At 36.8% G+C, this 17,783-nt stretch overlaps 1 protein-coding gene across 2 annotated transcripts in view; it reads right to left on the reverse strand.

Moving 5' to 3' along the window:
* The window catches only part of arhgap17a (Rho GTPase activating protein 17a), a 30,830-nt gene that overhangs the window by 11,620 nt on the left and 1,427 nt on the right, over positions 1 to 17,783 (reverse strand). For both annotated transcript variants that reach the window (XM_082152720.1, XM_082152721.1), the window contains exons 2-7: positions 6,820 to 6,859; positions 3,933 to 4,037; positions 3,750 to 3,826; positions 1,385 to 1,496; positions 1,190 to 1,266; positions 988 to 1,105 (exon numbers count right to left, since the gene is read on the reverse strand). In XM_082152720.1, the coding sequence (XP_082008846.1) occupies positions 988 to 1,105; positions 1,190 to 1,266; positions 1,385 to 1,496; positions 3,750 to 3,826; positions 3,933 to 4,037; positions 6,820 to 6,859 (529 nt within the window). The remainder of the gene's footprint in view (positions 1 to 987; positions 1,106 to 1,189; positions 1,267 to 1,384; positions 1,497 to 3,749; positions 3,827 to 3,932; positions 4,038 to 6,819; positions 6,860 to 17,783) is intronic.

Here is a 17,783-nt window from a genome sequence, read left to right on the forward strand (position 1 = left end):
TTGACTTGTACTCAAGCTATACATTGTATCAGTAATGTGTTCCCTGGCAATCAATCCGTACTGTACAGGAACACACACGCTGAGTCTTAATTGCTCATGCGGGTGATGCAGGTTTGAGACCTTATTTCATGTCTCCACTTACCAAAAATGACTTTTCAGTCAGAAAGAAAAAATTCTCTATGATTACAACACTGATTACACATCAGATTTTTGCAGTTATAACAACCGCTGCATCATAAATCAGTCATTATACGGCTGACTAGCAGCTCGATGGTTCAGCCGCCGCCAGATGAATTTTGGATTTAACAGATTGATGTCTGGTCTTATTTGAGACTGATTTGTGATAAGAAATCTCATACTTGCCATTTGACAAAGAAAAAAATTGTGGGCTAAGAGCCACGGTTTTCATTGAACAGACTTCAGAAATCAAGGTTTTTAATAAAAACGAAAGTGGATTTTGAATATTCACTTATAAAATATACACCTACACTACCATTCAAAAGTTCGGTAATAATAACAGTTAACAGTTAATAATTAATAATTAATATGAAATAATAATCTTTGGTAACATTACAAATGTATTTACTGTTACTTTTGATCAATTTAATGCATCCTTGCTAAAAAGCAATTAAAGAATAGTGTAATATTACTTTTAGAAAAATCTAAAATCTCAAGATTCACCCCTTACTTCTGAAAGCATCACTTATATTAAACATTATATTTTGAGAATTGAATTGTGCTTGGCCGAACAATCCTCCCATGGCTACCCACTTACTTTCCTTCCAGCAAAATCAATTAGAACAACTGAGCTAATGTTGTCATCTAATTAGTATTCATGAACCAAGCAGAGGAGGTGTATGATGCGTCCCCCTCCCCCACACTTTTCAGATCGTTCTTACGCCCCTGCTATCAAACGCTGGTGTAAAATCCATAACCGAGCGACTCATAAGGAGAAAGGCATGTTTAAGCTTGTTTGCACATCAGTACCTTACACAGCTCCATTTTGTTCATAGCTTCGTCGACTTCTTCTTTAAGCAAGTCTGCTTTGGCTGTCAGTGCTTGAGTGTTTGTTCCTGAGATTATCGACTTGGTTGCCTGCAACCACCTATGAAGAAACCGATTCAGTTGTGAACTGGGTAAAATTAGAGTTACGATATAATGAAACATAGATGTATGATAGAAACGTCACCTTGCTCGGGCAGAGTCATAGTCCAGAACCAGCTTGGCTAACTGTCGCCTCTGTTTCAGGATGTTAGGAATGTCCACCTGACAAATCAATAGGATTAGGTATGCATCGATATAAAAATTCTGGCCCAGATTGATAATTATGATCATATGTCCGATAACCAATGAATGGCTGGAAATTAGCATGCATAGTCCGTACCTCTGCTAGCTGATTGAGGGGGTCTAAGATCTCCTTCTCAATGATCACCTCGTGCTGCATTAGCTCAGATGCCAGTCTGTTCTCGGCATCTCCACACATCTCCATCATTTTTCTGCACAGAAGATACTGAATATAAACTGAATATCAAAGTTTGAGGTTGTATGACTTACCAGGTTGGTAAGATTTTTGAAAGAAGTCTCTTATGCTCATCAAGGATGCATTTTTTGAAATAAAAAATACTGTAAAAACTAATATTGTGAAATATTATTATTATTTTAAATAAGTGTTTTCTGTTTTAATACATTTTGACGTATAATTCACTTCAGTGATGGCAAAGCTGAATTTTCAGCAGTCAATACTCCAGTCTTCAGAAATCATTCCAAGGGGCCATTAACACTACACCGTTATCAACTAAAAACGTAGACTTTTCATGAGTTTTGGCCGTTCATTTACACGACAACAGCCTCAATACACTTTGACAATGATCATTTTGACAACGTTGACGTCTGTACACGAAAAACGCTGAGGAAAAACGTTTCTATTTGTAAATGTACCCTACATTTTTTTTATTATTATGAATGTTGAAAACAGTTGTGCTGCTAAATATTTTTTCTTTAAAATATTTACTGATGAATAGAAAGTTCAAACGAACAGCATTTATTTGAAATAGAAATAAAATGTCTTTAATGTCACTTTTTATCAGTTTAATGCATCCTTGCTGAATGAAAGTATTCATTTCCTAAAATCTTACTGACCCCAAACTTTTGAAATTAAAAAGTGCACTGACACAATAACACATGTACAAAACCTCTAATATATCTGCACTTATGTTGATTTTTTTTAAATGTGTGACTCAGCAATATAGACCTTATTATGCACAGCAGAGCCATCTTTGATTTTTAATGGGAATAAAAGTGAGGCTGTGAGGGATAGACATACATCTCTTCAGAGGGTTGTACTGTTATTTTAAAGGGATGGTTCGGAGTAAAATCGACCTAGGGTCCTTTGCACCATGACCTTGAGCCAAACACCCCCCCAGAAGCTTTTTTCCCCTTGGTTGAACATTATTAAAGTTAGAGCTTATTTAGAGATAACAGCCGGATGGCTTAGTGCAGCCGCTAACGGATCCAAGGATGTATCTCATAAACTACCCCACTAATAATGCCCAGAATGGTACCAAACTTCTACAGTAGAACAAATAGGTTCTGTACTCATAAAACGAGGCATTGGAAAGTTTGTAAGTACATCAGGAGTTTATTTAAATGACACTTGCCTGGCAGCTCATGCTACTGCTAACCCGGACGTCGATGTCACTTCCGTTATTTGGGAAAAGCACGTAAAAGTCCTGGCAGAAAGCGATGCATAAGGATGTAGTGTAACGACGAATTATAATTTTTTCCGAAGTGTTAACAACTTAGTGTTAACTAATAATTGTTGCAAACTGGTACTACCAACAAAATATTAGTGCATTCCTGGAACTGGGCGTCGTTACACCACATCCTTATGCAACGCTTTCTGCCAGGACTTTTATGTGCTTTTCCCAAATAACGGAAGTGACGTCGACGTCCGGGTTAGAAGTAGCATGAGCTGCCAAGAAAGTGTTATTTAAATAAACTCCTGATGTACTTACAAACTTTCCAATGCCTCGTTTTATGAGTACAGAACCTATTTGTTCTACTGTAGAAGTTTGGTACCATTCTGGGCATTATTAGTGGGGTAATTTACGAGATACATCCTTGGATCCATTAGTGCCTGCACTAAGCCATCCGGCTGTTATCTCTAAATAAGCTCTTACTTTAATAATGTTCAACCAAGGGGAAAAAAGCTTCTGGGGGGGTGTTTGGCTCAAGGTCATGGTGCAAAGGACCCTAGGTTGATTTTACTCCGAACCATCCCTTTAAAATAACAGTACAACCCTCTGAAGAGATCCATTAGTGCCATTAGCCATTAGGGGGTTTGGCTCGAGGTCATAGTGCAAAGGACCCTAGGTTGATTTTACTCCGAACCATCCCTTTAAAGTGTTTTTGAATTGTTCTTCTGACGAAACACTGCAAAAATATCTTTCCAAGAAACTTCAGTAGACATAGAGCTCCAGACATCACGAGCAGTGGAAAACTATAAGTGATCTAGGAGCTTTATACAGCTTTTTACAGAGGATGCCATTGAAAACATATTAAGTCTATCCCTCACAGCCTCGCTTTCATACCGGTCATGGCGCTGCTCTGAATGTCTATAGTGTTCTTTTGTACAATTATCTCATTTGTATTATCCAATGAGTTTTTTCATTAACAATCTAAACAATAAAGAACCAGATTTAAGAGGAAATCAATTTAAATCAATTTAAATGTTGATGTTGTCCAATTACCCAATCAGAGACTCCTCCCCCAGCTGGCTCCCACCATCCTGCATGGCCTGTGACAGCGCTGTTAGTGGAAGCTTTTTCTGTGACAGAAACACAGAGAGTTTGTGACACATTACGTGCAAAGCAGATCAAATATAAAGTGAAGGCTGATATTTTGTGCAGTCATAAGCACTGTTATGCCCTTACATGTCTCTTCTCAGCATCAGTGCCTATCTGCCCCTGCAAACACGCAGTCATTCTTTTGTGCGTGTTGTGCGAAACGACTCGCACCGACTCCATACGCCGCTCAATCTGTGCAGGATAAAACAAGACATCAATAACAACCCACAATCCATATTGAGCTGTGGCTACTGCTCAATGCAAAGTCTGCTTGCATTGTGGTGAAAGTAAACAGCCTGTAAAAAGTGCCTACGGCATGTTATGTAATAAAGCAATGATGCCTCGGTGAGATGAAACTCATAGCCTTCACTAGACATTTAACGTTACAGCCTTGGAGTTTGTGTCAATTAACAAGTGTTGCTGATAGGAAGGACTTAAAAGAACATTTTTGCATAGTCTTGAGGAAGTGGTAAGGTCAAACACGATTTATTACACCACTCCCTTTAGAGGCATGAAAAAGATATGTTACTGTATGTTACAGAAAGAAGACAAGTATGACTCATCTGCCCTATTGGGACGACTAAGATTTAGATGCGTGAGCTCAACACTGGGATGCCATAAATAGAAAATACAGATGCAGGCCAGACCCTCTTTTTCTACTTCTATCTGTTATATAAAAAAGGGGTGCTAATGATGATGGACCCTTTTCACATTTCCAGGTTCTGAGAAGAAGTCATGGGTAAACTTCTATAGCCGTGAATGGGAGATGACTATAATTTTTGCATTTGTTCTAAAAAGAAAAAAGAAAAAAAATTTGGAAAGATTTTTTAAATTACTAGATTTGATGATAGAAACGCATCACAGTCCATGAAAAGGGTCTATAGATTAACAAAGTAAAAAGAAAACGAAAAGAGTGAACAAATAATTATTCATAATCTTAATAGACAATTTAATTTTTTTAATTTATTTTTTCAAATAATTGTAGAATAATTAAAAATTAATTATTTAAATCAAATATAACTAATTTAATAAATAAATATAATACAATTAAAAGTGATGTGTCAATCCAACCAGCTCTGAGTATTAAAATAATAAAAAAAAAAAAAAAAAAAAATATTGCAAAATATTCATGCAAACATATGACTCGATTTCATTATTCACAATGCTTCATGGGAGTGATATCCGCCATATCACTCCCATGAAGCATGGTGAATAATGAAATCGAGTCATATGTTTGCATGAATATTTTGCAATATATTTTTTTATTATTTTTTTATTATTTTAATACTCAGAGCTGGTTGGATGGTTCTGCAGCAAAAAGTATTTTGCAAATATTACTACAGGTAAAATGAAATAGCTTGATATGATTGTTTGACCCCCTGCCAGTGTACAAAGCATTTACAATTGTGTCTGTTAGAACGAATTGACGACTTCTGGCCATCAATGAACTGCTCCAACATTTATAAACTGATAAATCATATTAATAATGCATAACTCTAAGACCTGAAAAAATGTGAAACGATCAAAGAACAATGTTCGGTTGTATTGATCTTGGATTTGACTGGCTTTTACTTTTTAATTCATTATTTAGGCTGCTTATACAATCTACCCGCGATAAGTTCAGAAAAAAAGTGCGGGTGTCATCTTGTAAGTTTTGTCAGAGCAGAGGTCCACTCTCTAAGACTTTGAAAAATAACATCATGACAGACATGTCAGCTTTTTGATGCGAGCAGGGTGGGCCTGCTCGAACACATGTCAGCCCTAAAAACAACCATGAAAAGAATGTTACTTCAGAACTGTGAGAGCGGTATGACTGAACAAACAGTGAGGATCCGAATGAGAGAGAGAGAGAGAGAAAAAATCTGACTCATGTTCCAAAAACAGCCCAGTTCAGGAATTCCACAGGCTGGGAGAGGAGATAAGCACCTCCTCACACTTCTCTGCCTCCTTTACGTCATAACATTCCCTCACAGCCGTCCCGACGCAGCTGGGTCAAGCGTACATTCCGCTCAGGCGTCTCCGGCATGAGAACCCCATGAGAAGGGGAATCACTGACTGTTATTGTCCGGGCTTTTTCTGCTGAGGGAGATCCTGTTCGAGGGGAGTTGTTTGGATTATCTGGTGTGAGAGGTCTTTAAATGTTTGCCTGTTGCCATCACAGACAAAAACTGGCAAGCAAATGGCAGACTAAACACAGAAACAATAAGCTTTTTTTGTAATGGAACATATTATACGGGGAAACACCACTATAATACTGATTAGTCACTGGCGAAATGAAAACCGCAGGCACGTCCTGTTCGGACAAGCGATTAGGGAAAAACTGGATGCTGTTCAAATTGGAAGGGAGCCACTATCCAGATGCTCAAGATTGTCAAAAATGTCCCCAGAAAGCATCTGTGAGTGGCACGAGTGTAGAAGCCCTGAAGTAACATGGGTGTCCAGACAGCTGAGAATGGGGTGATGGGAAACCGCTGTGATCCTCCCTGAGCTCCATGCAGAACCCAGAATAAAAACGTGTGTGCCACGGGGAGGGATGTCAGAATAATTTTCGCTTGATGTGTCCAAACATCTCAGAGATAATTTTAGCCGTAGCCGGCTAAGAGCGACAAACAAGCTGTCAAAAAAGCTAGCGGACACGATATCGGTGGAAGTTCAGATAATGAATCACGTTCCTAGATTTCTAGAAGGTTGTTTTGGCACAATTTCCATAGCAACAAAACTTAGTACTGTTTCACTGGGGACAGTTTCACATATAAAGAGACCAAAAGACTCAACGTGACGCAAGCCATTATGCTGACCGCTCAGAAGAGAACATTCTGTCTAATGTGACAAAAATAAATTGCATGGAATGTATTTGCTTGACATAAAGGAGTTCACCTTTCCCAAACCAGTGACTCACTAGTTTCCCACCATTTAATGTAAGATGGATAAGAGCCAAAGAACAGGAGACAGAGATGGAAAGGAAAGCAGTCACCTGTAACAGGTCATCACTGAGGACCTCTGTTTTCTCCGCTCTGTAAAAGAAGTCAACAGATCATTAGAAACAAATCCCATATTTATTTAAAGATACAGTTTGGCCAAAGTTTTGTGACAGTATATTAATAATAATACATTATTATTATTATTACTACAATTGTTATTTTTAACTAAAAATAATAAACAATTTCACTCTAATAAAATTACAATACTAATATTTAAGGCTGTTTTAATTTCTTCATTTTTAAACATTAAACCATTAAGCTTTTATTTTGGTGGAAAAACACAACAAGCCCTTAAAGGCCCACTGAAGTGCCATTAAACGCGCATCATTATTTAATGTGTTGACATAATTTCCACTGAAACAGTAAAACATGGATGGGACATATCGAGCAGCTCGTCCCCTTTTTTAAAATATCCAATAGCGTTTTGTTTATTTCACAGCTCGGCAAGAGCCGTTGAGCTCGGTAAAGCCACAGTTTCCTCCTAATCTCCTCCATATCACTTTAAAACCCAGCATTCTGTGCAGAATTCAAATGGGTCCAATACATTTTGTGGTCTGCGCCGACTTTACACATAGGCCTATGATCCACTCTGTGCTATCATCACTCATTCACCCCAATGGAAAGCATATTTACACTGTCTGAATCGTTCCCTATCCCCTACATAGTGCACTGTGCCATTCACTATGTAGAAAATAGTAAAAGTGTGAACAAGTGACCGATTTTAGCCGCAGCTTCAGCGTTTATTTATAGTGTAGGGGGCGGGACGCTTCAGATTCTAGAAAACATTTGATTGGACAGAAAAAGTGCAGAGTGATGTCATCAAAATCACTGATCCATATTGGCGAAAGTGAGAGACTATGTTTTGAATGCTTATATCTTCTAAATGCGAATATTATCATTGTTTTGGAGCACACTAGCTTATAGATAACGGTAAGGCTAACATATTCATACTAAAAGACAAAACACTTCAATTTTGATTCATGGGGACTTTAAAGCTTCTCTTTTGCTGACAACATGGAAAAATGGTTGAAACATGTTGCGTCCCCAAATGCACGTTTATGTGATACAAACTCAGAGCAGATGTAGAGATGAGTTTGTATGGAGCAAGTTAGCAACATTTACTGCAAATCGAGCCATTCTGAGACATTGAAAGCAAGTTAGTGCACAAACATTAGGAGTAGTGGGTAGTGAACACACACACACACACGGAGCAGTGGGCAGCCATTTTTGCTCTGGCGCCTGGGGAGTGATTGGGGGTTAGGTGCCTCGCTCAAGGGCACCTCAGTCGTTTCCTGCCAGTATTGAGACTTGGGCCCCGTTTACACGTACATGGTTATTTTGAAAAACGGAGACATTTCCCTTCGGTTGTGCCCCTCGTTTACACGCAAACGGAGAATTCGCCTCTGAAAACGATTCTTTTTAAAAACTCCGACCAGAGTGGAGATTTTGGAAAACTCTATTTTGCACGTTTGCATGTAAACTGAGAAAAACTGAGTTTTAGGCAGTCGACGTCACAGTATGCCACAGAACTTGCACTGCGTCAAAGGTGCGACCTATATTTTCGGGATTCTGATTGGTTAACATGGGCTTGAGCTTCTCGTTACACTGCCACCTACAGGTTTGGCATGCTCTTGGCGGCATATACACGGGTTTGTGTAAACGAACACTTTTCTGAAAACGGAGAGGGTGAAATGTCCGTTTATGAAAATAACCGGCCACGTGTAAACGTAGCCTTGAACAACCAACCTTCAGGTAACCAGTCTGACTCTCTAACCATTAGTCATGACTGCCCCTAAACCTGATCCAATACACCTGTCTGTAATTATCAAGTGCTCCTGAAGATTTGAATTAGCTGGTTCAGTTGTTTGATCAGGGTTGGAGCTGATCTCAGCAGGAAGGTAGATCTCCAGGCACCTCTGCTGTAGAGTGTAGACACTAGTAATGGCCAAGTCTAGGAGTAGCCAACAGCTGACAATCTGTTTGATGAAACCAGCTGTCCGAAATGGCATTTACTTTCCCAGGGAATTTTAGCAGTCCACTGCTGGCCTTGTGAACAAATAGTTAAGGCCCTATTAATAGTAAACTAACTTTGACCATGGCACTCTATCTGAGACAGAGAGAACGTGAGAGGACAACACCAGCTCAGTTCACACACAAACATCTATCACATTACTGTTTCAGAACAATGACTCGAAGACAGGTTGTGTGACCTCACCTAGAAATAGTCCTCCTTAATTATCTTTTTATTGTTTTGTCAGTGTTAGTTACCTGAGTGTTTGCTACTGTAGATTAGATCAGAAGATCAGAAATGATATCACTGTGTATGTTCAATCAAACATACTGAAGTATGCGGGAAAACCAGTGATAACAGGTGGATGTTTATGATCCGAATGGATTTATGATGCTACAAGTTCACATAAAAACTAGCATACAACAGTTTGTGACAATAAAACACTGCTGAAATGTTTCCTGTGTGTGTGTCGAGTTAGGCCTGTTTCTGAGTCTGAACCTTCTGTTGTGGCAACGTAATATTCGAAAGCATGGAGGATGTCATGTTACACAATAGTGTAAGCTTGTCTGTCATAACCTAGAGTATTAGATTCACTGTACACTCTTAATTGTTCTCCAAGAGGAAGACAGTAATCATGCTATTGTTTACAGCTAAGACCTTATTTTGCCAGTGTCTTGGCAGTAACTTACCATAAATATCAAGTTTCCTTAAATTATAACAATTATATAATTATAATAAAAGTAAATGTAAATTATAAAGGTTTGTTTCCTTTAATTATAACTAATTAATTTAAATACTACTGATTGTAATGGAACAATAACATAATTGGTCAATTGTAAAAGTTACTTACATTATATAGCCTACCATTCAAAAGTTTGGGATTGATACGATTTTTTTATGTTTTTGAAAGACGTCTCTTATGCGGACCACGGATGCATTTATTTGATCAAAAATACACAGCAATATTGTGAAATATGATTACAATTTAAAATAACTGCTTTCTGTTTTAATATATTTTGAAATGATGGCAAATTTAGCATCACTACTCCATTCTTCAGTTTCACACGATCCTTCAGATTTCATTCTAATATCCTGATTTGCTGCTCAAGAAACATTTCTTATTATTATCAATGTTTAAAAAATTGTTGTGCTGCTTAATAATTTAGGCTAGTGGAAGCAGTCATACATTTTTTTTAGGATTATTTGATGAATAGAAAGTTCAAAATAACAAAAAATTAACAAACACACCCTTGCTAAATAAATGTATTAATTTCTTACAGTGGTTATGTATATGATGTTTATGTTACATTTTATGTTGTTTTATGTGAGTTAATGTTTATTGCATTATTTATTGTCATTGTCGTATATTATACACTAGCCGATTCTAATCATGGATGCTCATGCCCAAAGCCAATGAGTTGTATTCCTTTTTATGATTATTAATTTTATTTTGTTTCAATTATTCTAAAATCTCCAGATGTAAAAGCATGCCTTTTGTCATTTATATTATTTACTATCACATCTGTTACCAGAGCTGGCTTGAGAGTTAATTGTGGTAACTTTAAGACTTTACGTTTTATTTTTGTTATCAAAAAAAGTAATAAAACAACTATTGCCATTGTATTTATTGAGGAGCAATAAAGCAGAGACGATCAGCATTAGCTTAATTGAGCCTGACTAATGTGGTTAAAGCACAACACAGAGTCTGATTCTGTAGAGTTTCATGTCTTCCTTTAGTCTGCCATGTTACCCACAAATCTCAGCCCCATTTCCTCCTCCTGCCAAAACTGCACAGTTGTAACCTCGTGACAGTGGAGGACAGCTGCTTTCAATTAACACAGGAGGGTAAGAAAAAAGGCCTACAAGACTTCAACCAATCCAGATTGAACTCTAAACATCTTGAGTGTGTCTGAATCAAGCTCTTGATGTCACATGTAAAGACGAACTGAAAGTAAAAGGTTTCCAGAGCTCAGCAAAAAGGATTTCTCTGCACGCCTATAGTCTACCAATTGATCAAAATACAGTAAAAACAGTAGTGAGGTGAGCTTAAAAAATCTTGCACACAATTCATTGTTTGTATTCCATCCATTGTGTTTTTTTTTGTGTGTTTTTTCCAGGAATATTAGCCTACATCTGTTTTTGTGCAAGTGAAAGGAGAAAAGATACTGTTGCAGAAAACAGCATCTGTCTGGTGTCTATATGTAAGCAGCACACACATTAACACAAATGTAACTCAAATGGATAATTTCACGAAACCATAAAAAAAAAAAAAATCTAATCTGTAAACTGTATCTGTATACATTAAGGCATTAACTAAAAGTGTTTTGCTACTTTTTTAATGACATGAATATGACAGCAGAACAACATCACGTATACACATCATCCCATTTCACAACACAAATATTTGTCTGAAGTAAAGGAGTGGGGTACTGAAGATTAGAGAGTGGTGCAGGGATGACGACGGAATCTATACTAATTTGCTATACGTTTTTTAAAATAAAAATAACACCATTTTCAATTTGTTGTGTGATTTACGTTGTAGATAAAAACGTTATGTTATGTTACGAGTTATGTTTACCACAGACCTTATTTTCCTATTGTTGTATTTACTCTTTTAATCTTGTTGTATGAACTTAAATACATTTAGTCAAGACTACTAAAAAAATTTTTGTAATTTCCTACTAGATAAAGTTTTGCCATGTCTAAGAAAGAACATGTTGTCAGGTTAACTATACGTTTAATTTTTGTCCTGTCAATTAAATTGCCATCATTATAATTTTAGCTAATTACTCTACAGTTACATTCAATTAAAGTGAAATACTTGTGTTCATTTAAATTAAAACCACTTTTTACATAGTAACAACAAATATTACTTAGGTTTAATGCATACATTTATACTAAGTGCCCATGCCTAAACACAGTCACCACTCTTCTGCATAATAGAAACCACAAAATAAAAAACATTACAGATAGTCCTCTAAGTTTCTAACATAACTGAACATTAAACACTAACATTGACTAACAACATCTTTCCATTTACTGAAAAACACATAAAATAACACTTTAATCCCTAAATTTACCCTCCAAATGCATTCCCTTGCAAAGCATGCTGGGAACTACAGATCCACTGCCCAGTTAGATGTCAACAAAAATTATTCATGTTTTCACACAAATTAATGAAGTAAACTTCAGTTTTAAATATATTAGGTTGATTGAACAATTAAAATAAGTTGTTAAAAAATGTTAAAAATCATGTTACTTTAGCTTATTTCAATTAATTACATTGAACAAGAGGCAAAAGTTCTTTTTTTGTGTGTGTGTTTTTTGTAGGGTCCATCATGGTGAGGAGAGGAGCATGAGCTTGGTTTGATAACGGATGTGTGAAATGATCTATATTGCCATAATCTTTCAGCAATGTCTATGCTATGCTAATGTTATCAAAGCATTGTGTTACCAACTAACAAGTAAGCATTTATTGAATTAGCTAAAGCTAGCCAATTTTTTTAAGTTGAGATGATAACTTTAAGGTAAATGTATTAAAACGTATGAATACAAAATAAAAAACTGCCAGTTCTGCTTACTTCAAATGAGAATTTCTTAACTTACAAATTTTGATGTAACTGATTACCTCAACTTTTTTGAGTTTTGTCAACTTGTTTGGGTGCAGAAATCTCTCAGATCTCCTTATAACTTCTTCATTTGTGTTCGGAAGATGAGGGAAAGTCTTTGAGGGTGAGTAAATGGTTACAGAGTTTTTGGGTGAACGAACCCTTTAATGGCGAAGATTTACAAGGCAGCAAGAACAAGCTCTTCTCCCTATGTTGCTGTGTACGATCACCATGAAAATTCATTGAAAGAGCCACTAGGCAGCGAATTCCGACAGTCGTGCCTGAATGTCGTGTGCAGCGAAAGGCCGCTTTACACCAAAACATCTTAAACGTGCTTTGTGGAGCTTCTTTGCTTTTTGATGTATCAAAGTCGAAACTGTTGACGTCATTTGTAAGTTGTATAAGAAACCGCTGTTATAGAACTCCACAACATAGAACTTGAGCAGTCTTCACATCCCAATGTTTTCTCAAGAATGTCATGATGAGGTCCAGCAGTTTAAATGTTTGTTTAAAACATTACGTACTTTAAACAAAGTCATGTCATTTCAACAAAATTAATTTCGATAAAAAAAATGCGGTGCTTGATTTGGTTTATTTGCTCACTGTCATGCGCCGTCTTATGAGTTTAGGAGGAAATACAGTACTTTTTCCCCCTCTAACACAAAGTATGTCTTTTAGAATTATAATATAATTCTAATATTATTATAATTTAAGTAAGAAATTCAAATAAAATTTTCCAGCCATTTTGACAGCCCTACCTTAGCAAGCATAAGATAATTATTTTAAAAACATTCAAAAAGAGGCTAGTGCTAGTGTAGCTAAAGTGTAGCTAGTAGGCTAGTGTAACGCACAATTTTTACTCTGGGTTTTTATTTTACTTTTTTCTCATTAACAATTTTGTATACACAGTGCCATTTATCAAATAATATGAAAACATTAAAGCCAGTCATTGTCTATTGCCTTGTAAACACAAATATTTTACATGTGGATAAAAGAGATTCAGCTGGAATTCTCATCTCTTCCTGAATTTATTTTGCAAACAATAAATCACTTCAGTGTGATGCAGAAAGCAGACAAGAAAGCGGTGGAGGGTCAGACGGCCGAAAGGAAAAGGGGGTTGTTGAAGTGGCTGGGCGCAGGGCTCAGCTGGTCCCATGGTTCCTGTGATTGTGAGGAGGCAGTACACTGTGTTCGGCATGCAACCCCTCAAAGGAAATCTCTCCTTATTCTTTTTTAAACAGGAAGTCGTACTGAGGAAGCTTCATTTCTATGAATGAAATCAAAGAATCAACTCTGTGGCAGATCCAGCAATGATCTGGGGTTTAAACTGTGTAATGTAAGATTCTATCTGACGATCTAAACTGCACGCTTGTGCATAACACCATCCCAAGGCACATTAGTGCCACGTTACCTCGCAATTTATCAGAAGACTAGAACCACCTGTCAGTTTGCTGATGATGCACATCTATTGTCTGCTCAGGCTTTTCACTGGCCTCGGGTGCTGTTTGTTTCAGCAAAGAGGAAAAGCAAGATTGTAGTCATTAAAGTAAAAGCATGGCTGTTTTAAGCGCCTGTTACAGAAATTCTACGGTGGATACCATATCTACTCTTAATCATCTTTGATTTATTAAATAAACATCTGTTGACTTCAGTATGTTATGCTCAGCTCATACCAGGAATGGAGAAAGAGCTTCAGGCCAATCACTAGCCATGTGTTCATTCACTGAATAGAACAGAGATATGTAAGATAAAGTATAATTTTATGGTTGATGGATATTCTTTTTCCCCTTCAGGACATAAGGCTGTCCAAAAAAGCCTAAATTAAATCTGTTCAGCATTTAAAGCAATCGTGTCTCTTCAGAAAATTTTGACTAAACCACTCAATTCATATGGAACAGTTTTACGATCACTTTATGGACTTTTTAAAGCATAAAAGTGGTAGTTGGACTGTCAAAGAAGGGACAGAAATCTCTCAGATTTCATTAAAAATATCTTAATTTGTGTTCCGCAGATAAACGAAAGTCTTACAGGTTTGGAACGACATGAGGGTGAGTAAATGATGAATTTAGTTTTTGGGTGAACTATCCCATTTTAGGCGCATCTCTTGCACTAACGGTGATACTCGCAGAGATGTGTCCTCTGAGCCAGGTAGTGTTTTACCTACACTAACTTACATTTCTGACCGCTTTTTCTTTTTGCTCCTCCAGTAAAGGAGTGGAACAGCAAGAGCCTTTATCCTCCAAACATTCACCATGGAGGAATGAATAAATGAATGCAAACAATAAACAGCTGTGCATTTATAGGACAAATGGCCGCCAATAAATTCGGAGGGAATATGGAGACAACATTAAAACAATTATGTGTGAATAAAAGTATTAAATTTATAATTTATTACTTATCAATAACTGTGCATTTTTAAAAGTATCAAATGTTTCTAAAAGTTAAACAAAAAAGTAATACATTTCACCTCGGGCGAACTGGTTGGATTTCGAATTTGATTGGAATATAAACTGGGAATACATCACATCCGGTCGGAGTGTCGCATACGTTGTAGTCGACCAAGTCCAAAAAAAAAATGTATGCATCCAAAGCATACGATTGTCGCATTTTGTCCCCTTAGCGCACAGAACTTTCAAACTCCTCCTGAAGCAACCGTTACCCTCCGCTTATTCACCATGATGAAATAAATGAATAATACATTTATGAATATATCCACTTATAAAACAAATAACCCTCAATATAGCTGAAAGAAAATCATACGTTTTCTAGGGCTAATCAACGCAAATAACGATTTAATAATTAATTATAGTATTAATAGTAGTAACAAAGTTTTATTGGAAAAATTCTGGTAATTCTCACCCCGCATTCCAAGTTTTGGTTAGAATACATCATCACATCTGACCAGGTGGCCACATATGATCTAGCCACAGAAGTTCAAATATTTCAATGTATCTGAAGTTAAAATCTGATCCAAAAATCTGATCCAAAATCTCTGTATATATGATCGGAATCTCATGCCGCTCCTGTACTACTCTGCATTGGTAATGAATGGCTTCCGGTCTGACGCTTGTCATTTGTCGGAGATAGTGGAAAGGAGGCTTAAGTAAGATCATCTCCGACTCTTGAGTCCCCACTCTTTTCTTCCGATTTTAATTCATTGAACGTTCAAAAAAATCAGCATGTATTTGAAGTAGAAATATTTTATAATATTATAAATGTCTTTACAGTCACTTTTTGATCAATTAAATGTATCGTTGCTGAATAAAAGTATTAATATCTTTTAAAAAAGAGAGAAAAAAAAAAAGAATGGTAGTATGTGTCTGTCTACCCTTGCTGTTCTTTTCCAAAATAAAAAAGGGACGATTACAGGTCAAGTGGACTATACCTCATCTTATAAAATAATACTGCTGAAGTGTTTATGATCTGCCAACAGACTGAACACTACAGAGCGTCATACTTCTATGTAAGGTCAAATGCCATACCTAACACAACAGCTCATTTAGCTCATGGGCATATGAAAAGTTATATTTCAGGCCCAGTCACAGACATCCATAGTTGTGAATATTACTGATGTAATTGGCTTTGCCTGATGCTTCATATCTGAATTGGGTTGAATTTAAAACCAAATTATGCTTTTTAAGTTCCTTACTAGTATGTAGATTTAAAAGTATAATTTCACACCTCAGATTTTATGAAAACACACTGGGCTGTTTTGTGGCGGTGGACGAACTGCCTTCTTTATAGAAGATAGTAATTTTCTGAGGTGACTGAGATGGCTGTAAAGTTCCTGCCAGGTATTCCAAACTGCAACAATTATAAATCACCCCTGAAATGGAAAGGCCTCGCCCCCAGTTGGGCTTAGTGTGTGTGAACACCAGTAAACTGTTAGCTACTGACATTTCTCTCCTCATACGGCTCTATTGTCATCAGGCTAGCAAAGTCTCTGGTGGCTGATCGAATTGCACACATTTAAAGGGAATGAGGCTGAGGACATGGATGCCAAAGGTCAGGTTAACCACCAGTTAAATGAGCATAGCTAGGTAGGTGCATTCCTCCCTGTAAATGTGCTATGATATGTAAAAAGATGTGTTGTTATCTCTAAAACTATCTAATCGAGCGAGGTTACTGACAGGAATTCTCAAATAGGAATGTTACATGATATCTACCAACAGTTGTGATAATCTTTTCTTCCTTATTGTGACATATATCAGAGTGAAACAGCCTCTTGAACAAGAAGAAATGTAGGGTGGGATTGATTTTGTCCATCGGGAATTGATTGGATCATTATCGTGAATCGTGATCTCATGTGAGTGACAGGTTGTCCCGATCTCACACCAGTAAACGCATCAGAGATGTTACTGCAAGAGGGAGGGGAAGTCATTTTGTTTAAAGATTACAAGGACACATGAATTAAAATAATAATAATGAAGTGCACAGATAAATAATTGATAATAAACACTGCAATTTTCCATAAAAAATAAGAATTGTCCATTTTCATTTCGTGGTGACTTTAATTGCTTGAAGTAAACAAACTACTGTTTGGCTTTGGGGGGGGGGGGGGGGGGTGTAACACCTCCCTGAGAGACCTGTGATCATCATCTGCCCTGCATGCTGAGAATCAGGCCCATTTACCCTCAAGCAGCCTGAGCAGAATGAAGAATGCAGTTTGAGGCTTTATCAACAGTCAGAGGAGTCAGAAGTGATGACCATGCACATATCATTTCAATGTAGGATACAAAGTATGATATGAGCTCAAGGCACTCTGCTAGATGACAAACACAAATTTGAAAATACAATAGGCACACATAACCTCCAAGAACTGTTTTTTCCAAAAGAGCTGAAGTGTTCTCAATTTACCTATGAACAAGCAACTTTTCTGGTATTAATGGAAGTCGTACTTATTTGTCATGGATCGGTCCTTAAAACCGGTTCAAGAAATGATTCAACAATTATAACACGTCATGATATCCCCTGTGTGGTATACAACAGTAGGCTACATGTTCCAATAAAGAAATATGTAGTCACATATTGCTATTTATTACATTATTTGTATTACGTTTTGATAATAGTTGTGTTTATTACATTTGTGTGTGTGTGTTGTATCATAAGTCAGCTCATAAAAAGGTTATTTTAAAACCTAAAGATAATTTGTAGTGAATGAGAAAACAAAGAACCGCTCTGACTGATTCATAAGTGAATTCATTGCAAAGATCCGACTCAATAGAATGATTCCTTCACGAATCAGACACATCTACAGTAGCTTATCAGATACTTTATCTAACAGCATAAAAATTCAGGAAGATATTTGTATTTACAAGGCCATCGTAAATGACTGGCT

Source organism: Leuciscus leuciscus (assembly GCF_965113295.1).
Source record: "Leuciscus leuciscus genome assembly, chromosome: 21".
In the NCBI taxonomy this organism is placed as follows: domain Eukaryota; kingdom Metazoa; phylum Chordata; class Actinopteri; order Cypriniformes; family Leuciscidae; genus Leuciscus; species Leuciscus leuciscus.